The following is a 26,615-nucleotide window of genomic DNA, read 5'->3' as shown; positions in this document are numbered from 1 at the left end:
TTAGAAAACTCAGGATGCAAAGCTTTTTCAGAGTTCAGGTTCAGGTTCAGAGTTCATGTCCTGTTCAAGCGAAAATTAGCAACAATAAAAAAATAATTGATATGACATGGTAACCTCAGTGGTTCGGAAATTCAGGATTAACTGTATTTTACTTTTGTACATACGTATGCGTATATACGACTGGCAAGCTGATGATACCATAAGTATTCTTACACTCACAAATAAAAAGGAAACAATTACTTTTAAACGAATTCCTATTTATTGAATGTATGCGTATGTATATGTAGTAAAAGAAAGGATACTGACAAGACACAAATCTCTACTTGATACAGCATGAATGCTTGAGCAAACAACACTGCGCACACACTTCAGAAATATGAAACACTTAGTACGACAGAAAACATAAGATATATGTTTAACAAATGAAAGAAATTAGAATATAGCCCTAATGGTTTTTCGTTTTATCACATTCACTAAAACACTGTCTACATCGAAGTTCGACTTTCACTGCGAAACAGATGCAATGAGTATGGGGATTGAGTAGAGCACCAGCTTCCAGTGAGGTTTTGTAGTTCCAAGAATGATGTACTTTATAAAATTATATAAGAAATATTATGTTTACTTTTTCTGTCGAGGCTGCGGTTGAAATCACACAAAAATGTAATAGTTAGTTGTAGTCATCTGCATACTAGAACATAGACAAGTTCGTCCAACGTAGGCTGTGCGTGACTTTATTAACACCAAGCATGAACTCCTCGCTTCTGCCAACACTCGTTGAAATCCCGTCTCAATGTGTCTGATTATTTTATATACCTTGGTTGGCAGTGTTTTCAAGATTTGCAGTGGAAAGTTCACAAGTTTTTATATATTCATACGTAATGCAAATATAGTTATGATATCTTGAGTAATTCTGGCAACACGTCTTTTAGTTCCGTGAGAACGAAGATCTCGAAATTGCAATTAAATAAGTGTTGCAGACCAACTTCAAGAATTCAGTCTATAACTGATAGATTCTTCACATAATAGTTCAATTCAAAGCAGTTTAATAAAAAAGAATACAGATTGGCAATTGTGGAGATTGACTATTCTGTCTGCAATTCAGACAGATTAGAAGCACAGTTTTCACTGCAATCAAGATAATAAAGCGTCGATGTTTCTGACTCGCACCTGTCTGCAATATAACAATTTTGTATTTAAAAAGATGTCCAAGTGTTGATAATCATTCATATGAAAAGTAAATACAAAATAGTGTTATTAGCCAAAGTCATGAGTTGGTAACTTCACTGAAGAAAATAAAAAATCGTTTGCTGTTTCGAAGCACTCTGCTAATGAGAAAAACAGTCAGTTCAATGAAGAATGGTTGCTTTGTATTATCGATGGCGCCAGTCTGTCTAGAGAACACCTGTGTGCAAAGAAAGGAAGTAGTTTCTTACCGGTTTTAAGGCGTCCATAGCAAAGCAAGAAAATAGCTTTTTCGTTCACACGAATAAAATAATAATTTTGCATGATGATTAAAAATCGGCGAAAATATACAGTTTGTCCAAGAAGTGAATTGTTATGGCCGACTTGACGGTCATACAATACAAACTTTAAAGATCAAATATGTGTATGTATTATAGACTGAAATAGTAATGTCGTAATTTCCTTTCCGTAACTATGTGATTGCCATGTTTTTTCTATATAAACGCGTGAAGCGAATGGTGAATTTTAGAGCCTACTAGTAACACGGACAACGGCTATAATTGTAATTTATTTACGATTATAAAATGTTTAACGACTAATAAAGTTGTTCGGAAGAGGTACACATTTAGAATATGCAAATGGGTTTTAGAAAGCTACGAATAAAATCAAGAAATTTTAAAAATTGAATCTAATATCTAAGGAACTTATTTCTAAAAGCGCCATATCTCTAAGTGATAACGTAGAAATCAAATAATTGATGTAAACATCATTATCATGTAATCCACCTTAAAAAGCGATTATACACTCTAACATGCAAATTGACAAACCGTCGGCGCAAAGAAAACGGAAAATATACTATTTTTTAAAAGAAAAATCTTTTAGAACAATGATAATTATATTGGAACATTCACTTTTCTTATGTTCACTCTCGATAATGGAAATGCACAATATTACAAAAAAGAGGAGAGAAAAAATAATTTGTCACCTCCTTTTAATATTACTTTCTTCTCCCAGTTATCCTTGGCAATTTCTGCCAACACCGGACTCAACTTTAGCCTATTGCTCAGTCTCCCTTTGATTTTAACCAACCTATCACCTATGGCGCAATAACAATTGTTTCACATGAGATTTAGCGTCTCCTTGAGACTCTCCCCACTCCAACAATTAATCTTCCTATGTTTCATCTGTTTTGTAATCACCGTCATTATGTTCTTTCTCTTTAAACTTATAAACATGTCCTTAACAAAAACACTAAACACAATTCACAAATTTTAGGAGTGCTTCTATGTACACCTCCCAAAGTCTTAGGACAGTGTATTAATGTACCCATATCTTATGCAAGGAAGTGGACCCCTACAATCATCCACATAATCATATAATGTAATAAAGCTTCATGAAATCGGATAAAATAGATCGAAACCTAAATTTTCATTTTTGGTAATTTTTTATTCATAAAATGAAACAGATGGATCACTCAAAGGTACAGAAATATAGAGCTTGGTCCTTGCTACAGTACAAAATTCTTAAATTTGGTAATTTCTAAAATTTAAGGGATTATCGTATGTATCCCTCCCAAAATTTATTGGAAAGGCAAGGTATTCCTTCCAAAATCAAGTGAACATATACTCCATGACATCATATCACGAATTCAGGTGACATTATGTCTTTAGCCAATCAGAGATAAGTGCTAATAAGTCACCCGAATACTACTGTAGACTACTGTTTGCATAAAAACGCAAAACACAGAAGCTCAAACCTATCTACTGATTCTGAATTGATAAAATGGCTTGCACTTTCGTTTATTGTATTGTATTAAATTTATTTTCCCCTTTTTTATACATTTAGCTCTGTATTACGATGTATATGAAGTAGACATGTCAGTGGGTCAAATCTGAATTCAACATACGGGGGAAGGACGGGTAAAACGTTCGCATATTATTTTAAGCGATGTTGAAAGTATAGTTCGTAAAACAGGAACTGCATCACTTAGCTTTATGGCTATAAATTTTCTTATTTGGGTCATATAAATTGTATGATACATTATAACATATTTAAAATTTAACCAGCACCTTACTATATGTTTATTGTAACTGCTAAATTGGTTCAAACACATTTTGTCTACAATTATTCACAAAATTAATGTAAAATGAATTGCCCATAGAACATGCATCAGTATATTACAAAAATATTTTGCAAGAAACTAATTGAGAAAGTTATCTAATAAGGTAACATTTAGCAAGATTTTTTTCTTAATTTCCAAGAAACTGAATAACACAATATCATCATTTTTAAAACTGTCCTTCATTTAGTATTTTGTATGGCCTAATTTAGTCTTCCAGACAGCCTCAATTCTTCTGGGCATGCTGTGAACAAGATTCCGAGATGTTAACATGTCTAAATCATGGTACGAAGTGTGCATAATTGCTGCCATTAGCTGGTTTCTGTTTTCAAAACACCTTTCCCGCAGTTTCTTGTTCATAATATGCCACAGGTTTTCGATGGGATTTAAATCTGGTGAATTATGAGGACACGAGATTCTCTCTATATCCATCTCCGTAAACCAATTATTGACTGAACGCGATCGATGGCAGGAGGTATTGTCATCCTGAAAGTAGAATTTGTTCAGATTTGTCCCTGTAAAATCATTCCTAGCTGTTGGAGTTAATTTATGATCAAGAATTTGTAGTACTTTTCGCTGTTAAGTGAACCATTACAAATTTGAATTTTACCAGTTCCTCTCGATGTGAAGCAACCCTACAACATAACGCTTTCCGAGAACTTCTGTGTCTCAGATTTACAATTATCATTTAATTCCTCTCCTCTACGTATCCAAAGTCACCTCTGCGCCGTTTCCAACAACAGTAAACTTCTTTTCGTCCGAAAAAAATAACACGATACCAGTCTTCCCTGTCCATTCCCCGTACCTTTGCACAAAAATGTTCTTTGCATCCTTATGTTTCTTTGTCAGTCGCGGCTTTTTCTTGCCAAATACAAAAGACTTCAGTTTAGACACTATTGTTGAATGGCTTACTTTAATACCTAATTCCATTTCCATTTGTGCAGCCAGTTGACGTTAACTCATGCTTCTTCTTCTTCTTCTTTTTTGCAACGTCAATGACTTCAATATTCGATCAACCCTCGCAGATGTCTTATTCCTCTCACACGTGTTTCTAAAGGAATACTGTCCAAACTCCTGCTGTTTCTTAATGGTTCTTGACACTGTAGATTGGTAAACGTTAACTTTTCTACTAATTTCTCTTTGACTTACTCCTTCCTTGTGTAGGGCCAATATTTGTCCTTCCTTGCGAGGTGAAGTATCTTTGAAGCTCATGATTTGTCGAATCATTAAGAATCTATTCACATTAAGCACACTGTTGATAAATATATAAGCAGCAGCACTGTTTATATATTTATAAACTTCAGAAAACTAAAAACAAGCACTGCAACACCAATCAGGCGATAAGAACAACGTACCAATCTCCATCCGAGCTCCATATGCAGTTTTTCAAAGACATTAGCCAACAATAGAGGCACCTGGTGACAAAAAGGGGAAACAAATAGCAACAAAACAAAAGAGTGTGTAACAAAACCACATCAGATTTGTTTTTATGAAAATTTATGAATGTATATCACTGCTAAAAGAAACAACTGTAATTCTTTAGATGTCCTGCCATACTTTTCGTAAGTGATGCAGTTATTTTTTACAAACTGGATTTATGAAGTTCAAAAATAAATGTGGAAGATCAGTGAGTAGAATTGTCTACAAAATTCAGAAGCGGAAAGATTTAAGGCTTATCCTAGGGAACATCAATTTTATCTCACTTACTTTTGTGCCAATCAGACACAAATCATCACATTCCCCCCCAAAAAAAAAACATATTTCAAATAGGATTGTTGGGGTGGACATTCCCCCAGTTCCAAGATTGGAGGAGACATGTTCCCTCATTCCCCCGGGATTTGCGCCAGTGAGATACGTCATTTAGATATCAACACAAAAATAAAAGGAACAATAATAAGGAAAATCACACACACTAAGTTCATAATTATGCCTTACATCTTGCATGATATCATTATTATACCTTCCATTTCGCATATCATTATTAAAAATATGGTAGAGTAAGCAATTATGCTTGTAGTATTTGCAAATCCTGGCACAAATATATAATGCAAATATCTAGACTTGAATAAATTGTTCTTGTATTAATTATGTTTATTTTAAAAGATTTTTAAAGTTTCACATACATTACAATTATGATGCTTTTAAAAAGATCCCATACAAATTCAATGACGCATCTTGGTTTTGCGTCAACTGAATCTACTAACTCAATTTATCTTTCGTTTGCACCGAAGACAAATCTAGCCTATAAAAGATTCCTAAAAGATTCGGTCTCTATAAAAGATTCGATTCTCTTTTAATCCGTTGAAAGATTCGTTCTCTTGGAATTTTCCATTTCCTCCATGTTTCTATTAAGAGGAAGAAGAAGGATATCTATATTTTACTTTTGTCTGTGATTACTGTGCGTCTGTATTTTGCCAAGTAGCGGGAGTTACAAAAATCATAAAGTTTTAATTTATTTTTATTAGAAAATGACAGAGTATAGGTAAAATTAAAATATATGTGGTTGTATATCGGAGTGCATTGGATTGGGAAGTAGTAATGGGATTTCGATAAAGATCAAATATGCTGGGTAACTTGTGTTCTCAGATTACTGATTTAATAACATGTTTGATTTTAAATTTCGAGAAGAGCTCCTTCGTGGCTAAGCGGTTAGTGTAAGCGCCTGTGGCATGAAAGAATCGGGTTCGATTCCCGTGGAGCTCATGTAATACGGATTCCACGTTACTCAGTATAGCCTCGCTGCTGAAAGGGACGTTAAAATCAAATCAAATTAAATTTTAAAAATGAGTTATCTTTGTGAAAGAAGGATAGAACTGTAGGGTGTTATTTAACTTCTTCACCAAGTCACTTAATAGTGACTTTAGCTTACTTAGTAGTGATTACAGTTTGTTATTTATGATTGTGCTGAGTGTAAATACAGTGTGTGGGTATGGCATAAAAACCACAGTGCAATAAAACACGGACCAACTTTTACTAGCATGATGGTCATTAAAAAGCATGAACGCAGAGTCAGAGCAGGAACGCAACAGAGGGCCCAAGCCGCAGCGAGGGGGCACGTCCGTAGGGAGCAGGCGAATCAGCGACGTTAGGTATACGCATAATCGAGGTCGTTTACAACGGCTCACTGTAAGGGCATTACTTGTGTATCGCCGGACCAATTTGAAAATCGAAAAAAAAAGTACCAAAATGTACTGCATTTGGTTATATTTGGGTGGATTACATTACGTTACGTTAGATTACGTTATTAGGCGTGTAGTTTTACTATACGGATCCATAATATAAGTAGTAGTAGTAGGAGGAGGAGTAATAAAAGTAGGAACGGGTTAGAAGCCCCGCAGGGGTTCGTTGGGTTTTCTTCTCGACATGAAATGGGGGAAATTAAAGACTTGCCCAAATTTTTCTGTGCATTTTACAGTCTATGGATCCGTATAATAAAACAAGTGTATCTCTCCGCGAAATAGTCTATCCGCCTCCACATACAGTGCTACTTACATCAAAAACAATCAGCAAATACAACCACTTTCTTAACTTTTACTATTCCCCTTACCTGACTTTCACTCATTCTTCCTCACAAACTTAAATAAATTCTCCAATTGACCCGGTTAATTTCCTAAAACTGGTCCGGCGATACAGCAGTTAACCCCACTGTAAGTCACAGTACCTTCTCCGGAGCCGTCGATAGGTTTGTGGGAGATACTAATTGGCATTCGAACTATATTGCGGGCAAGTCAAATTTACATACACACTTGAAGTAATTGTTCAAGAATTATGATTCATTAACTTCCTTGTTATTGTTCTCCCAAAACATTTGCAGTGGGCGATATGACTATACCCGATGTAGCATAAGTGAAGTTCAAGAGGAACATTGGAAGCAAATTTTTAAAAAATTGCAATTCTTTCACGATTTGCGTGTAAATACACAATCCAGTCATTGCCATAAAAGCTACGGTGCAGGTGTCGTTTTAGCGCACATTTTGGAAGATTTACAGGTAAAATTCAATGCTTTGTATTAAGACATGTATATAAGGGACCAATTTTTGCAGGCGTCAGAATTGAATACAAAGCAATACAGCTGTAGTTTAGGTTTACAAGTGTAAGGTTACTAGTGTAAAATCATTACAAGTGGTGAAGACCAATCAAAAAACGACTATTAGGAAGACCTAGGCGCATTGGGAGGTCAATATTAAGACGGATCTCGCAGAGATAGGAATACAAAGTAGAAACTGGATCCAGTTGGCTGCAAACCTCCGGGTTCTATAAGCCATAGAGTTAGGTAGTCAACCTGATTATCTGGTAATGTGTGAATACCACGTATCACAATAAAAATTCCGAAGGTGCAAGTGCCACGTAAATCAGGCAACTATTCATAGTTTTTCTCTTTCGTATATGACTTATTATAGTTTAACTCCGGTAGTCGTGCTAGTAAAAGTTTTTGAAGAGTTTCCTGTACATTGTGATATCTGATTTGTTGACTGTATTCACAGGTGGTGTCTCGATGATTTTGAGATCGGCAAGCCATTAGGCCGAGGAAAGTTTGGTCGAGTGTATGTTGCGCGAGAGAAGAAATCCAAGTATATTGTGGCGCTGAAACTTCTGTTTAAATCACAGCTGAAGAGAAACAAAATAGAGAAACAGCTGTTACGAGAGATTGAAATACAAACCAAGTTAGAGTGAGTATTAAGTGGTAATTAACTTTCTTATTTTTATTTTAGTTAATTGGCTATTTAGAACTCGGTTTTTATTGCTTTAGTATCACAACTTTTAAGGAGTTTGGTTTACTCTGTCCATCTGTCCGGGGCACAAGAAAATATCAGCAAGTTCTTGGTGGAGTCCATAAATTTTGGCCAGAATTTGTCGAGTGTCAAGAATTTGGAATCAAGTTTTTGATGGAGGTGATCCATCCAGTTGATTCGAAGATAAGCTTTCTCCTCATGTATTCCCATAGAAGGTTGTTATATGAAAAGCCCCTTAGTAAGTTGCAACCCAACCGTAGAACATGTCAACCTGGTTGCATACCATTCCGTTTTGTTTCAATGCTTTAACCAAACTCTTTCACGCGGTGTACACGTGACACTGCCACTCGAAAGGAAAGAAATAGGCTAAACTTATATTTGGATATTTCTGTTGGTGTTACTTTCGTTCATTTATGCCAATTCAGTAGTGACCTCTTTTATATGTGACCAAAATTTTCCAAAGGGATTAGGCCCAAGAGTGTAGAGAACGGTGGAAGTTCTGTAATCGTTATTTACGTCGTGGTTCGGAGTAAATTTTTATTCCTCATACCTTCCCCGTTTCTTAGTTATGTTTCCCAGTTACGCCATGACGTAAACGACCACTGCCCATGCCTACAGTTTCACTTACGATAACTGGGGGTATGGTAGATGAAAATGTAAGCAACGTAAGGTTTGTTGTTTAGCTACACGTATAAATAAAAATTAAGTATTAAACATGTAACAAATGATAAAGTCACTTTTCGATAAAAGAAATATAATGTTACTATAAGAACACAAATATTACATGTTTTTATATTTGCAATATATATTCACCATTGATAATTTAACACTATTGACACGATGGTGGCGTGGCTTTAATAATAAATGACGTGGTGGCTTAAAATATTAGTAAACTCACGTGTTTCTTCGGCTAGCCTGTTGAAGTTGCTCCCTCGTTGTCCCGTATTCGAGGAAATGCGCTGTTTCTGAAGCTGAAGTCTCAAGGTTAATTTTCCACCGCTGCTTCTTCAATAAGAGCTCCAAATAGGAACTATGATTTTTGTTCCATAGGGTCGTTATTGACGTACTGTTAAACAAGTGCACTTATATAAAAATCACTGTGAAAATGTACACTGTCACTTTCGTGTATATATCAAACTTTATGCGCGTCACCACTTGGTAGCACTATAATTATAAACAGCCTGAATGCTGACTATAAAAGAAAAAGGCGCGTTTACGCGCGGAGCGGCGTCGACGGGTTTCTCGTCGAACATACACGGGGCAACTGCCTGCTTTGTTCAATTTACCATTGCGTATATGTCCTCGAGGCTGAGAACCTCCGGTGATGACGTATGATAACAAGTTCACACTCTTGCCACTCACACTCTGAAGAAGTGCGGCCATTTTAAATAATCAAATCAGCGTCGAGCAATGACAAGAAGTAAAGTGTTTTTGCGACTTTCCCGATCTTCCGGAATTAGAGAACGTTCACAAAGGAAATCACTGTCTCTGCAATATATGCCCATATATGGTTACGAAATCTAACGGAAGTCTACTAACACAGATGAAAAGACATTCCAAAGCGATGACAAAAGAGTTTCTAGAACATTTGGATTTATACGAGGGTTGGTTAATAAAGTTCGGAATAAATCTATTTTCTCAATGTTTCTTTTAAATCGCATAAAATGAGCTGTAGGACGGTGACAGTTCATACAGTTAGTATTAAGGGCTTCAAGTATTAGAATAATCGGACATATACCTTTGCATGATGTGTTTCGTGTTTGAATTATTGTAAACAGTAGAACTTTCGTCTTTGGTCTGTGAAGTTGCTGGTTCAATCCCAGCTCGCGCCAAGTGGACTTTGTGATGGACAAACACCGTGTACCTGAGTTTTCTTGGGTTCTTCCGTTTCCACCCACTTTCTTCATTCCACCATTTCATTCATTTCTCATCATCACCGTCTCCTTTAGCCTACCTGGCATAACCATGGGACGTAAAACTTATCGATTTCATTTAATTTCGTAGTATGAATTGTTGGAAAAAGGGTATTGATGAGAATAAGTGGTAATATTCAGCAACGGGGGTCGTAGTTTAAATGTGTCATGCAGGTAGTGATTATATACATATTGTAGATTATGTTAATGGCAGTCTATATGTTTAACGAAGAAGCAGTGCCAAATATTTTTTTTGGTTCTGAGGAACTTGTAATTGATGCACTCCTGAAGGATACTAATTGTTAGTACGCTAAAGTTTCCATACTTTATATGCAAATTATATATTTACGTACCTTTGCATTTTTCTTTCTTATTATTATTTCGTTAAGTTTTTTTCGGAGGATTTAACCTTTTAAAACTTCGTTGATTATGACAATGACGAGTGCAAAAATTGTTATTTTTTTTTTTTTTTTGATTAGACTATAAACGCATTTTCCATAAGTAAGTGTTGAAGCTCTTAAAACTTTTTACAGAGCCTTTGAGAGATTGTTTTCAATAAGTTACATGTGAATCCCGATTCTAGTGCGTTCGTGTCATCACGGCATGGCACGTCGTCAAGGTTGCGGATCAAGAAGAAAGCCTCTAGACAGAGAGGTTAGCTGCGAATATTTTGAATAAGCAGTTACGGACAAATGACAAGGGGTAACCCCTCAGCTTGGGGGGGGGGGATGGTTTGGCGTAAGACTACCGACTCTCATCCGTATTCTATTGTTTTAAACGCACACGTCCCAACAGAAGATAAGAGTGACGATATAAATAAAATTTTTACAAAGTAGAATGTGTAATTAACTAAATCCCGCGGTGATGTTTACCCCATAGGATGAAGATCAAAGTAGAATAAGCATTACAATAGGTAGTCATTGATTGAATATCTCGCCCGAGCGTTAACGACGAAACAAGTTATCACTAGAGTAATAGCATCTTTCACCGCTAACCACACATAGTCAAAAATTCAAACGACAACCTTAAACTTACGAATAGAATAAAACTCCAGCATCATTTGAACTGAAAAAGAACATAAAATAATAAGAATTCGTTCATATTATATTGCACCATGCACGCCAAAATGAAGAATACGAGGTGACAATTTCTGGGCCAGAATAACGCCAATGATACGCATAAAACAGTGATTATATTTGACGTTAAGCCCGATACTTACATCTCTTCAAATGACGTGGACATATTATAACAATAGAAAATGTGGATATCTTCTGATTACAAAAATACAAATGGATATGCAAAACTTTACATTTTTATATGAATTGTTTGCAACAGTGAATGGAAAATGCTTCTCTTCTCATAAAGTGTTGGCGCCGAATGCTAGCTACGTCACGCAGCTTCCTCTTTGTCCCCGCTTCTCACGTGAGTCCCACCTATCAAAGTGACGTAAGCACAGGTAGGATTGTGATTGGCTGCTGTCGATGGCCAAGGCCGTCGGCTGCTTCGTCTGCCTCGTTGCTGATATATCCGTTGCACGAACCTACAACGATTACTTACACTATGCACGGAAAAATAGCAACCTTTTTTTAAAAAAAGGGATTAAATTGTCTGAGCTGGGCACACCAAAAATAATTCATAACTAAGTTTATTACACCGCGATACCATATGAAAAGTCGATTAGGGGATTTCAATGCGAAGGTATGACGTGAGAATATTTTCAAACCTGTTATAGGGAAACCGTCTGCATAATGACAACGGGGTTATACTCATGAGCTTTGCAACATCCAAAAATTTTATCGTGAAGCGTACAAAATTCCTATATGATGACATTCATAAATATACTTGGATCTCCAAGATGAAAACATATAATCAGATTGATCGCGTTTTAGTAGATAAAAGAATAGCATCTAGAATAATTAATGTTCGGTCGTTTAGAAGAGCTGACTGTGACTGACCACTACCTGGTACGAACGGTTATAAAAGGTATATATTATCATTGAAAAAAAGGAAATTTTCAGCAGGCTATCTGAAAACGGAGAAGTTTAATTTAAAGAAATTGGAGAGAGGAAGATTCTCGATTTTAAAAGATTCGGAATGCAGTGGTGTTGAGGACACTTGGGTTAAAATTAGAAATAGCATTAACGTTTTATCAAAAGATAAATTGGGAGACAAGGAAATACACACGAAGAAACCATGATTCCATCAGGAATGCACTAAACTAGAAGAGAATAGAAAACAGGTTATAAACGAACCACGTGACTACACAAAATTTAGTTGACGGCGGGAAATTCCCAAATCCTTTAGAACAAAGAAAGCTAAAATTATTGAAGATAATAGTAAATACAAAAACATTCAGAACATATACAAGTGCATCAACGAAGCTAATTCTCTCGAAGAGTTTCAAGCTTAATATATATATATATAACGATAATTATGGCATTGTTCTATATAGTTACGAAACATGGTCACTTATTTTGAAGAAAGAACGCAAACTGAAAGTATTTGAAAATAGAATCCTGAGCTGAGTATTTGTACCCAAGCCAGAAAGGAATGGGGAATATGGAAACTGTATAACAAGGAACTACATAATTTAGGCCAGTTATTGAACATTGTTGAGTCATTGAATCTAGAAGGCTGAGGTTGACAGACATATGGCCAAATTGAAGAAAGTAGGAGCAGTTTCAAAATTTTAAGCGGAGATAAACTATTAGGAAGACCTAGCTCGGATGGGAGTGCGATATTAAGAGGGATCTCGCAGAAATAGGAATACAAAGTAGAAATTGGATCCACTTGGCTAAGGACAGAAGTCAGTGAAGATCCTGTGTGAATGTATCTTTGAACCTCTGGGTTCCGTAGTTTTTTTACGTTTGAAAAGTTAAGAAATTCCGAAGAAGCTCCAGAACCAAAGGTAAATGAAATATTAAGATCCAAATAAATAAAACTATGCAAAGGTACGAAAATTATTTTCTTTATTATAGTAATTGTTAGTTGGGAAGTTAGTGTTCTATGCTTTGAACTATTCCTAATACATCTCGTAATTGTAATGATTTTGACTTCCTTTCCAGTCATCCAAACATTCTGAAACTCTATACGTTTTTCCATGACGAGAAACGAATTTTCTTAGTGCTGGAATATGCAGGGCGTGGCGAGGTGTACAACGAACTCCAAGAGGCTGGAAGATTTACTGAAGAAAAGTATGTATATTTTATTCTGACGGAAGGTAGTATATGTTAATAGCTAGCAGAAGTGCCCGGCTTCGTAAGGGAAGAATAATATTTATGTCCAAAATGATCAAGATTAGTCTCGAATCCACAGTTTTCGGGGTCGAGAAAGCAGATGACCCATTTGAAATTACTTCTGGAACATAGAACGTACCTCAAGTTGGGCTTTTATCATGTTACTGTAATTAGCTGGGCATATCCTAAGTAGGGGAAGGGAGTTCAAAATGTATGCCCACAATGAATTATCTCGTGGGTTTATATCCTTAGACTTACATTGAAACCTGTCCTAAGGGAGAGAGGATTTAAATACTTCCACAGACCTATTCTTCCCGTGGTAGAACAAGCATTTCAGCTACTCTTACTGAAAATAATCTCTAAAAAGAATTTGGTTATGAATACTCTTTACTGTGATATCAAATAGTTTCTTTCTTCTTCTGTTTTCAAACTTTTAATGTGGGAAATTCTTCTTATAATTATGTCATTGTATGTTTCATAGCAAGTAAAGGAGGATACGGCAGTAAATGTTAACATACCATTCTTACATTTGCAGCTAAGTGGATAATCAAAGGCAGGTTATCTGCTTACCGTACCTGTTACGGTCTTAGGCTACAGTACGCTAAATACTACGCTTCCTCTTTAACTCGAGCGAAGTAGATTAAGTGGTAAGGCGTTGGCTTCGCATTCGGGAGATTATGGGTTCGATTCCCTCTGCTGACCATCCTGATTGAGTTTTTTTCTCAGTTCTACCAGGCAAATGCCGGGATGATACCTACTAAACAGGCCCTGACCGATACCTTCCCACATACTTTCCATTGTTATTGTTGTTGTTAGATATTCAGTATAAAATGGCCTCTGAGCTGTATCTGCTGATTGTTAAATAAATAAAAATTTTATTGTTGTTATTTACATACACCGCATTGAGTTTGGGCAACACCAGAAATCGGACCTAGGAATCCTCAGTATTACCGTTGTAGTAGTCTTTTGCAAGAAGCTGTTTAACTTCACAGTAGAGACAGGTACTTGTATTATGAACTTTTGTTCCTGCTAGTATTTTGATATTGTAATATGATTGAATGCTGCTCATTCTATCTCTGAAATTATATTCAACTAAAATGAAAATAAAACATGATCAAAGCAATGACTTACAATTACTAATCTACGTTACAGCTTCGGCAATATAGCATTTTCTTTATCAGGAAAGTCGTATTGATTTGGTGAGATTTTAATTTTGCGTTAGTAATAAAATTCCATGTTCTGTGTTCAATACCTGTACTACATTTAAAGTAATTGATGTTTCTTACTTTAATTTCCTTATTTAAGATTGAAATTATTATATACATTTTTCTGTTTGTTCAATTTTTATTTGTTGACATATTTTTTATTTACAGGGCTGCTAGTTATTTGTATCAAGTAGCCGATGCGTTGAACTACTGCCACAAGAATAAAGTAATCCACAGAGACATCAAACCAGAGAATTTGTTGGTTTCGTACTACGGTGTAATCAAAATAGCTGACTTCGGATGGTCAGTTCACGCTCCTTCTTTGAGGTAAGTTCATTCGGTGATTCGGTTCTTAAGATGGCTTTATGACTAATGCGCGTACTCCCTAAGATTCTATCCCGGCTCGTGAAGCAAATTCTAGGATAAAAATCCGAATAGTAGTTCGGATTCCACTTCAAGCAGTATTTCCTGTCACAATGCTCTCGGTGGCAGTGCTGTATTAGAGTGTTAAACTGCAATTAATCAACGAGTTAAAACCGTGTAATACAGTGTATACGATATCAGTAAAAAATATTTATTATGTATTGTTAAGTAGTCTAGGTCCCTCTTGTTTCAATCACAAAGCACAGCCTAGAACCGGGAACAGAATGGTCATCAACCCCAAGAGTTTTTTTTTTTTTTTTTATTTATTTATTATTCTTTCAATATAGCACTTTTCTTCATTGCGAATCATTCTCTGAGTTTCCTTTTTATTTATTAAATACTGCATACAGCAAAGTTTTTTGCAGCCAATATTCTCTCATAAATCCCTAAAGCTCCATACTTTCATTTCATTTTTACTTCCTACTGAGTACTTTTCCTAGACTTTCTGAATTCTCTAGTAAGTCATTTAACTTCACTTAGTTGAATGTCAGCATCGACAGACAATGAATTCCTATCCATCACCTTTGGTTACGCTGAAATCACGGATGGAAATCTGCGTCTCAAAACATTTCACGACATGGATGAGATACATTGGCTGAAAACCTAAAAGTGGTTATTTTCTCGATTCAGACACGTGTCATCGCATCGTCAGGCTGAGCTTTGAAAATTTTTTGAAGTCAACAGAACATGGGAAGGAGAGACTTACCTCCAGTTCAGAGGAACATCAGCGATACAGAAGACATAGTTTAAACCTGTGACATCACATATTACCACCTGACATTTTGATGAGAGATCAATGTACCAGAGATTGCCTAATATGGCTATGGACTGATTGTAAGAGTTGTTTTGCAGATCAACCGAACTAATAAAAGGAATTGTAAGAGATGCTTCGAGAGTGGACGTGAGAACACAGGACCAGAAGAATACCATCAATTCTCTGTCTTCTATATAGAAATAGATGTGAAAACTACAACAGGGAACTTAATTAAGAAGATACCGTCATTAAAAAAAAAAAAAAAAAAAAAAAAAAAGTTTGCATATACTGTAACTTTCACATTTTCATTAATAACTCCGTTTTCTTCATATATCATTGCTTCTGTGTGCTTTCTTTACAAAAACAATGTAGTAAACGAATAATTATTTATAATTTTGGAGAAAAAATAAAGCAAAATAAGAAAATTATGAGCAGAAAACCTTTATTCTTATGAAACTCTAGTCTCTCAAATTATTATGCGAAGAATATTCCGGGGAAAATGATTCAACGCAGTGTACAGGTATTAGGAACACTCACTAACATGTGAAGTTATTGAACAGAAACATGAACTGAACAGAAGGCTACGTATTTATGGGATCAACATACAATTCATACTTCATGCACAGTTCCAATATGCAAAATCAATCAATATCTTCAGTTGAAATTGTGAAAAAGACAGAAAATGACTATTTAAAACTTCAAGTATGAACATGCGCTTGGAGCGATCTATTAGCAATATTACAACGTATCCTTCCGTAAGTTGCCTCTGTGGTCAAACGTGTTTACTAGTGCTGTTGAAATTCTAGCATCGAAGGGCGGTAGTTCGAATCTGCCTATGGAAAGTTTTTTTTCCTCAATATAGGGAAACATTTTTTAAAATATAAAGTTCTATTTTGAAATGCTTCAAAAAACAAAATCAGATCAATTGTCACGTTTCAAAGCTGTCACATTTATTCACCTTGTCATCATTTATATACGAAGACGCTAAACTGAGGAAAGTTAACATTGTTATAATGGGAACAGATTTCTGATTTGAATATCAACCTTAAACTATACGTCCAAAATGAAAATATTCATGTGCGTGATAGCTTACACCTATTGCAATATACAGGTGGATATGTAGAGAGAGAAAGTGTGTGTGTGTGTGTGAGAGAGAGAGAGAGAGAGAGATAAAATATATATATAGTGAGATAAAATATACTTGTATTTTTAATTAAAAAAAAGTTAGTGTAATTCATAATCCGGATTTTTATAAAGCGATTTGAACAATCATATAAAAAATGTATACTGCTTAAAATTGAATTAAATTGCAATTCCAGTAATCTGTCATAATTTACGGTTCTTATTTGTTTACATCGAATGTTTAGCCCTTTTATACTTTATATAAGATGAGGATTAGTTGCTATATAAGACAAAATTATCTATAAATTGAATTTAATTAGGAAATCGATATAGTTGCTATAAGAACAAGTGTATGAAAATGAAGTGTATAATAATGGTTGTATTTGAAATTGAGTTTGCGTAATGGTGTAAATATTTACACCGCTAATCTGCGCAGTTTAAATTATCAATCTTATCATTTTACTTATTTCGCTTCAATGTTCATGGAATTTACTGTAACATTATGAAACATTTAACAACTAATCTGGTAGTGATGAACAGATATGTTTATCCTCGCGAGGGTGGCCCTCTCGAGGGCATCCTCACCCTCAAATTCCCTCGCCCACAATGACGCGAGGGCAAGGACAAGCTTGGACAGCGAGGGTGACGGACAACTCCCTTCACGAGAGCGAGAGTGAACGACGGCGAAGGCCAACTGCCACTGCGAGGGCGAGGATGAGTGAGATCGGAGTAAAATGAACATCTATGGTACATAGTGAAAGCGTATAACTAGTGTGCTTTGACGGAAGTCAATTTGAAAAGACTGTCAGTTTTCAGAGGAGTCTTTTTTTTTTTTTTTTTTTTTTTTTTTTTTTTTTAAGCCTCCACTTTCCCCTGCCTTTGCCATTTCATATGGTCTTATTAAATGGCAGACGCTACTGCCTCTTACTCGTAATTCTCTCTCTACTACCTTTTTTTTCCCGTATGATTTCTCTCCTCTTTTTATGATTGGCCTCAGTTAGGGTGAGGCGAGGCTTACCTTTTATTGGCATGATACCTAAAACAAAATTTAAATCATGCCCTATTCTTTATTTTTTCTTGTTGTTTTATTTCCTTTTTTAAAAAAAATTGAAAAGATACACAAAGACACATACACACACACACATACTACATACATATACATGAGCAGGAAACACCTTGCATAAAATGTTAAGGTAAGCTGAAAAGAGAAAAGAAATAATTAGTAAACAATTTAAACAAGTATTACCAGGATCTTTTTTTTTTTTTTTTTTCTTTAAATAGTTATCTCCCCTGTATGAATTTATTTCTTGGTGTTATTCATACCTGTCTTTCCCACTAAAAAGAAAATTCTTTGAAAGGAAATCGGACTTCCAGATTTCCAATTTTTCGTTAGTTGTTAGTTCTGGAAATCAACATCAGAACTGTTTTGGTCTGTCTGAATTTCTCTCACCAGCTTTGTAAAGTCTTCTTATTTTCTTTCTTCTTCTAAAACACTTGTTATATTTTAAAATCCTGCCACCACTAGCAAAACACTAAACAAGGCACTATACACTAACACAAATAAGGAACGTGAAGGTTTAAGTTCTGGAATTGTCATCAGAACTTAGTTTTTTTTTTTTTCTGTTTGATTAGTTTACTTTCTTCTAATTCTTTATTTCTTTATATTTACAATATAGGGTGTGGGTCTTGTTAATTTCTTCTTCTTTCATCGTTTCTTTCCTTCCACAAGTTTCTTGATACATGTCTTGCAACAATTTGTAATTTTCCTAATTTTATTTTATCGTTTATTAAAGTTTGTATATTATGTCTTTTTAATTGGTCTCTTATTTCTCTTATTTTGTTATTTGTTATGTAATTATTGCAATTCCAGAAGACATGTTCTGGTGTTTGTATTTCATTACACGTACATTTATCGTCATTAATTATATTAAGTCTTCTCAGATGAGATTTATACGGTCCATGTCCCGAGATGTATTCTATTAATTCACTGCTTATTGTTCCCATTTCTTCTCTTATTTTTAAGTTTGGGATAATGGTTCTTGTTCTTTGTCCCTTTATCGAATCCCTCCATTCATCTTCCCACTTCCGTTTAATCAGTTTGTTAATATCGTCTTCGGTGCTTGGCAATTCTCCCGTAATTTCCAATATCTTCGTTCTCTCATTATTCTTTAGCCACGTCTTAATACATCTTCTTAATATCTGAAGGTGTATGGGTTCTTCATTGACCAAAAGTTGTATTGTTTCTGCAGAGATAGTTTTTATGATGCCATGGGTTCTAATTAGCATTAATCGCTGTACTCTTATTAATTTTTGCCTTAAGTTTTTGTTTAGAAACAGTCTATGACCCCAGATTCCGGCACAATATTGTGCAATAGCCATTAGAATAGCTTTGTTATACAATTTAAAAATTTTTCTGTCAATTTTAAAATCTTTCATAGCCACTGTTAAGAGTTTGTTGGCTATTTTTTTCATCTTCTCTGTTGTTTCAGTTATATGTTTTTCGTAGTTTAGTCGTTTGTCTAGCCATACACCTAAATATTTGAATTCATTCACAATTCCTATTTTAGTGTTCCTAATTTTGATTATGGGTTCTCTCTGTAGAGTTTGGCCAAATACTGTAATTTTCGTTTTATTAACCGATAGAGTTAATTTATTTTCTATACACCATCTTTCTAGATTTTCTAATATTATATTTCCTTTTTGCTCTATTTGTCTTCTTGAGGATGCTGTCATCACAATTGCTAAATCGTCCGCATATCCAACTACACCTAATGTTTCTTTTAGATTGTTTAGTTTTCTTAAACATGGTTGGAAAGTAATGTCCCACATTGTAGGTCCGCATATTGAACCCTGTGGGCATCCTTTGGTGCTTATTGTTGTTATATCTTTTCCTGGAGATTTTAATGTAATCGTTCTGTCAGTACAGTAATCCAGCATGATGTTGTAAAGAGCTTTGCTAATTTTTAGTTTTTTGAGTTCTTTAAATAGTGCGGGCCACCATAGATTGTCAAAAGCACCACTAATGTCGGCATAAATAACAACTTGGTACTTCTCCAGTTTACCATCTTCTATGAGGTCAATTAGTCTTTTTACAGCTGTTTCGGTGCTTTTTCCTTTTCTGAAACCATATTGCAATTTGTCATTATTTAAAATTCTGTTTTTGTTTATTCTTTCCACAATGGTTCGTTCGAAAAGTTTACTTATTACATTTAATAAGCAGATAGGTCGATAAGATTTTGGATCGTCATTTTTCTTGTCATCTGACTTTTTGAATATGATTAAATTTGCTTGTTTCCACCTTTTTGGAATTCGTCCGTTTTTAAAACACAAGTTGAAGAGTTTTGCTAGGTATGGTGCCCATGTGTCAGCATTATGTTTAAAAATTTCCAATTTTATTCCATCCGGTCCAGGAGCTTTTTTGCTTTTAAGTCGTTTTATGTTATTTATTATTTCTTGGTTTTCTATTACTTCTATTCTGTCTTCTAAAGGTGGTAATTGCATTTCTCTTCTTATGAAACTTTGTGAGTTATTATCTTCTTCAGGTATATCCTGTGGTAAAAGAGATTTTATTAGATAGTCTATTGTTTCTTCCCAATTATTTGTATATGTACCATTTGTTCTTTTTAGAGTTGAGAGGGTGGTAGGTATTTTAACTTTATTACTTATAATTTTGTAGGGTTCACCCCAGGGATCTAGATTTAAATTAGTCTCAGAGGAGTTTCAGAGGAGTCAATGATGCTGAATTTACATTATAACTCATTTTTCATTAGTTTAATTTACATTGTCTTACTGTTTCTTTTTGAATACTAATTACAGGCGGATGACCCGATGTGGTACTCCCGATTATTTTCCTCCAGAGATGATTCGTGGTGTCGAACACGATGAGAAAGTAGACCACTGGTGTGTGGGTGTGTTGTGCTACGAGTTTTTGGTGGGCTATGCACCATTCGAAGCTGAACATCACGCTCAAACATATCAGCGAATAATGAAGCTAGATTTGAAGTATCCGTCTCATGTGACGGCGCCAGCGAGGGATCTTATAAGCAAGGTATGTAGAAGGGAGTAATAATACTGCTCTTTTCTTTCATAGGCAAATATGAAAGGTAGTTGCAGGAACACTTTTCTGCACAGTCATTGTATTAGCACTTGTCTTACCGTGAGGGCCGCGGTGGCTCAGTGGTAGAGCGTTCACCTCTGGTGCTTGGGGTCCTGGTTTCGATCCCAGCCCCCGCCAAGTAAACTTTGTGGTGGACAAACACCGTGTGCGTGGGTTTTCTCGGGGTTCTCCCGTTTCCTCCCACTTTCTTCATTTCACCATTTCATTCATTACTCATCATTACCGTCTCCTTTAGCCTAACCGGCATAACCGTGGGACGTAAAACTCAAAGATTTCATTTTTTCATTTTTGTTTTACCGTGTATTCCATGTTATGTCAAATAATACTAAGCTACTAAATATTCGTGAAAAGTTCGAGTCAAAAGAAAAGTTTATACGAGATTTATACGAGAATCTGCTGAAAAGTTCATAGGCTAACCGAGAAAGAGTGCAGGTGGAATTATGAAATTTTACAGTTATTCTATTGTATATACTCCTTCCGAAGACCAATAAACTTCCTTGCACGGTGCTCCAGTTTTTGCAGACCAGTAAAAAAAAAAAAAAAAAAAAAAAAAAAAAAAAAAAAAAAAAAAAAAATCGGAAGACTGTTCCATATCACTAATTACTCTCTAATCAAATCCAAAATGGCGTCCTTTCAAATGATGTTTGAGTTTGGGGAATAAGTAATAGTCTGATGGAGCTAGATCTGGGGATTAAATAACAGACTGACGGAGCTAGATCTGGGAATAAGGAGAATAAGATAGAATTAAAATTTAAATAATTCAGTGTCAGATATGTTTCCAGTGTTCGATGGACAGGGGGTATTGTCTTGAAGAAACAGAATTCTTTTTGTCAATTTTTCGCAGCGTTGCACTTTCAATTTGTCTTTCAATTTTGTGAGTAATGCAGGTAATACTCTGCATTAAATGTCTGACACTTGATAGGTAGTGTATGAGCACGACTCCATCCTTATCCCAGGAGAATGTTGCAAACCTTTCTTAGCCAACTTCTGTCTTTTGAACTTCTTGCGGCGAGGGGAACCTAAGTGCCACTACTCCATTGACTATTGTTTGTTTCAGGATTGTAGTGGTACAGCCATGTTTCGTCCATGGTTATTATTCGTGACAGAAATTGATGAGCATTGCGATCAAAATGGAGGATGCCTTCCCTTGATGTCCCCACTCTTTCACACTTTTGATCTGCTGACAGATTTTTCGGAACCCATTTTGCCGAGAGAATGCGCATGTACAAATCATTGTGAATTATTGCCGGCGAGTACGTATCGGCTACTGATGCGTTCCCGAGAAATGCTCACACTCTTTGCCATACATTTTACTGAGATTCTGCTATTTTCAGGAATAATGTCATGAATTTCACCCACGAGTTAGGGAACAGTTACTGTTTTTGGTTTTCCTACACGTGAAGCACCATCTGTTGAGAAATTGCCATGTTCACACTGTGCCACTCACTTCTTCACTACTTCATATAACGGAGGAAATTCTCGTAGTACTTCACTGATTTTCTTCGATGAGTTTGCTTCGTGGAACATAACTTTGATCTCAATATTCATGGCCACACATGGTCACATTAAGTATTATTATTATAGTTTTCGACATTATCTAATAAGTTGTTACCAGCTGCCACTGGGTTCTAATATTATCACATGGGAACACCTGGGTTGAACGTAGTTTCTCTTTGTATATGGAGTACCTTGTGATCAATTTACACGAAGATTCTAGTTCTGAAAGAAAGAATCTTATACTTTATACAGCACTAAGGCCAATTTATTCGCAAGTTATTACCAAATGAATATTGAGTATGTGTGTGTACTTTTCTGCGAGTGACTCAAAATATTCTGGAAATTATTTCCGAAACTCATGAAACTGTTTGTCTTAATTTGAATTGGTTTATTGCGAACATGACATTAAGAACTATAATAGATTAATTACTAGTTATCCGGTTGATAACATTGATGTTTACATTTCAGTTACAAAACTTACCGTCTGTATTCATTTTCTGGTCGGGATATACTTAAGAATATATTTGTAAATGCCTGTACCTTACAAAAACATTCTTTTTACGTATCATATAATTATGTGTTCTTACCGGTACCTCTATTTTGACACGTACTCATATGTATTGTTTTATATTTTGACAGATTAGTAAAGTATAATAAATGAATTAAAACATATGAGTGGGTAGGAATGGCTATATAGGACGATGGAAGGTTACCAAAAGTATAGGGTATCTCAACATGAACGTCAGAATTAATGGGTTTCCAAATATTTTATTTATAGAAAATGGAAAATATTTTTGCATAATTACGCCAGGTAAATATTCCGATTTAAAAATGAAAAATAATGTTTGTCATATGTCCTCCATGACTTGCTCTGCAGCACCGCACTCTCTCGATGAAATTCGTTATCACTTTTTCATACATATGCCTATCAAGCTAGCTAATAACACGTTCAATTTTCTCTAAGTTTTTGCACAATTCTGAGTTTTGCGTAAACCCGTGATTTCAGAAACGTAATAATAAAATAAAATAAAATTAAAAAAAAAAAAAAAAAAAAGTAGTCACGAGGAGTAAGCTCACATGACTTCGATGAGCAGTTCCGATCACCTTGCGAGCAAGTACCGGGAATTTCTCATAAAGCAAAACAATTGTGTCATGGGAGGAGTGGCAGGTAGCACCATTTTGTTGAAACTACATGCGTTCAATATCAAAGACGCCATCGAAACATTTACCTGTTGTAAGCATGTAAAATAGTTTCTATTTTCAAAAAAATATAGCGTCTTTTTATTTTTAGGCATATATTTGAAATATCGCCCAGTCAAGAGAACAGGTTCGATTTAGAAGTGGTTACAACACAGTAGATCAATGTGTCTACTGTTTTGGATAAAAAAAATTCCCTGACTTTTCCAGGTTTTCCAGACCAAAACAGAAAATTTTCGCACTATATTTTAGAGAAATTAAATAAACGATGTGCTTCCATTAATCACTTATACGTAGCTACAAATTCGTTCGCAAAATACCTTTAAGCTTTTATATATATATATATATGAGGGATAATCAGAAAATAAGGTTACAAAGCCTGCAGTGAAACATGTATATATTATTTCATACAACCAAAACAGCCAACAGGTAGTACATACATTAAGTTATTTTTCTACATAGTCTCCATATCGGTTGGCCAAAGTAAATCACTTAATAAATACGAGGAGTGATCAGAAAGTAAGGTTACAAAGCCTGCAGTGAAACATGTATATATTATTTCATACAACCAATACACCCAACAGATAGTACATACATTAAGTTATTTCTCGACATAGTGGGGCGCGGTGGCTCAGTGGTAGAGCGTTCACCTCTGGTGCTTAGGGTCCCGGGTTCGATCCCAGCCCCCGCCAAGTGAACTTTGTGGTGGACAAACACCGTGCTCGTGGGTTTTCTCGGGGTTCTCCCGTTTCCTCCCACTTTCTTCATTCCACCATTTCACTCATCTGTCATCATCACCGTCTCCTTTAGCCTAACCGGCATAACCGTGGGACGTAAAACTTAAAGATTTCATTTCATTTTATTTCTCGACATAGTTTCCATATCGGTTGAGGCGCTTATCGCATCGTGGGATGAGTTTGAAGATTCCCTCCTGGTAAAATGCTGTCCTTGTGTGTTCAGCCACGTTGTCACAAAGTGTTTCACCGCCTTGTCTGAAACGAAGCGATGGCCTCCCAGATGCTCCTTTAAGTGTGGGGACTAGGGCGAGGTCCGATCTGTAGAGAGAGTGGTCGATGATGTCCAAGCGAAACTACTTCAACAGCGTGGTGGTCCTCTGGGCTGTATACAGACTTTCGACATTATTCTGCGACGTGCTAACGAGACATTCAATAACGACGTCTCTCCGTAAACCTCTATCAGCTGCCGGTGAATTTCAGCCGTGGTTACATATTTCGCCCACAAAAATCGAATAACTGAGCAGATTTCTTCGCGAGACCAGTTTTCCAAACGAATCACTATTTCTGTGTACCTACAACTAACGCCGTAGGTGGCGGATGGCTGAAACTGCAAATTGCCAACTCTATGTATTAAAATTACCGCAAATTTCTCATTTCTCTATAATTACGAAACTCCTGAAATATCGGCTTTGTAACCTTAGTTTCTGATCCTTCCTCGTGTATATATACAAAATTCAATTATTCCTTTCACAGGTTTTAGACGTAATTCTCGAATGCAAATAATTTTTTTTTTCCCCTTTAAGAGTTGTCTCTTTGTTTAAAGCGTTACCTCTTATTTTGTGTTCCAGTTGCTGCGCCTTCGACCAGAAGCGAGGCTTCCATGGGAAGGGGTGTTGAATCACCCATGGATTGTGGAGCATAAAAAGTTGCCAGTGATACCCGAAGTCACGGACTCAGACTCTGAAAGCTTAGGAGATTGGTAGACAAAGCTGAAAACACATTCTTCTTTAGATCTGTCGTCTGTAGAATAAATGCAGGAGTGAAGAAGACAAAACCTTACTTTCATTGCTTTCCAACAAATAAATAAGCAGTCAAAGTAAGATTTTGTCTTGACGTAACATGTTTTCCCAGCACCTGACTCTTGTTAAAAACTCTTCTTACCATTTTAGAAACACTTTTGTTGTGTAATTTACCAGTGCGATTGTAAAGATGATTATTTTTTTCTTTTGCCTAACTTTAATAGAGTTTTTAAAAATGTTTATCTGTAAGTTCTTCAAATCTTACATCGTCAGTTTTTTTTTTTTTTCCAAGTCTAATTAGTGTGCAATTCGGCAGAAGCCTGCAAAAGTGTAGTAGATGACATTAAATGTCGACTGGAAATTCAAAACTCGCAATTAATATTTGAAGAACTAATTGATGCCATTGAAAATATCTTTGATATTGATCTGTCATCGACTCTGATCTTTGAATATATTGCAATGTTCTTTAGGTACAGTCTAAATAATGTATATGGAATTTACCTGTTTATTATAAAAAGAATAATAAATGTGTTATAAATTTTTTTACAAAATTCTTGTAAATCTTTTCCCTAAGTCTTTAAAGGTTTCCAGTGTAGAATAAGTGTGAAGTTCGTCGGCACATGATATGGCCTCGGAATAAAGGATATTTGTCTTAGCCTACAGCGACCTCAGCCGAGATCGGATATATTCCGTAGCTCATATCAGCCTCAGGAATAGGTATTAAAGGTATTCCCCGTAGCCCATGGCAGGCTCCGGAAAAGGTTTTGGTAGGTAAGCGATCAGTATTGGTTCTGGTAACTTCTAGGTTCCGTCGTCCTCTTATAATCATCCTTTTATAGGGAGGACCTGTGGAGTGGCTGTCGGCTTTCTTCGTAAGTCTCCGAATTCTCTTCGTTTCTTTCTGGAGGTGTAGTCACCTTCTTGGCGTCTGTCACTGTTTGTAATTGTAAAAACACGTGTTTATAGTGAAAACATGAGGGTATATGGATCCTTACAATATCAGGGTGGCCACGTGTCAGGAATTTCGGGAGGCGTGAATTTTTAAGGTCTTGAAAAAACTTGGAAAGGTGCATAAATTTATCTATAGATCCTTGAATTTTTAAAGAATAAATTAAGTTACAAATTTGAGGCTTTATTAACATTTATTAATATTTTAGAACATTTTATAGACACTGCATTTTCGGTTGAGATAAATTCCCTTGTTAGGTATATTAGCTACAAGGGCAAATATTTAGAATCGTCTCCTGTTTTCGAAGCAAGAAAACACAAGTCGTTATTGGTCTGTACATTGATTTTGTAGGTATCTATAACAAGAACTTATTATTGTACTCTTTCCAGGTTCATGATGTCAGGAAGAACAT

General features: G+C 35.6%; 1 protein-coding gene across 2 annotated transcripts; it reads left to right on the top strand.

The window, feature by feature from the left end:
- The first annotated feature begins 5,628 nt into the window (after nucleotides 1-5,628).
- LOC145669846 (aurora kinase B-A-like) lies at nucleotides 5,629-25,784 on the top strand. Of its 2 annotated transcripts, none has more exons than XM_081738197.1 (6): nucleotides 5,629-5,783; nucleotides 7,786-7,971; nucleotides 13,013-13,141; nucleotides 14,557-14,715; nucleotides 20,504-20,735; nucleotides 25,084-25,783. In XM_081738197.1, the coding sequence occupies exons 1-6, from the start codon at nucleotides 5,770-5,772 to the stop codon at nucleotides 25,216-25,218; spliced, it is 855 nt and encodes a 284-aa protein (XP_081594323.1). In that variant the 5' UTR covers nucleotides 5,629-5,769; the 3' UTR covers nucleotides 25,219-25,783. The 2 variants fall into 2 exon arrangements, with proteins under 2 accessions (XP_081594323.1, XP_081594320.1); XM_081738194.1 differs by lacking the exon at nucleotides 5,629-5,783 and adding an exon at nucleotides 5,961-6,390 and having other exon boundaries at nucleotides 25,084-25,784.
- Nucleotides 25,785-26,615: the final 831 nt, after the last annotated feature.

The sequence above is a fragment of the Thermobia domestica genome, chromosome 2 (genome assembly GCF_964235325.1).
Source record: "Thermobia domestica chromosome 2, izTheDome1.hap1.1, whole genome shotgun sequence".
Classification (NCBI taxonomy): Eukaryota; Metazoa; Arthropoda; class Insecta; order Zygentoma; family Lepismatidae; genus Thermobia; species Thermobia domestica.
This window is presented reverse-complemented; position numbering and strand designations above follow the sequence as displayed.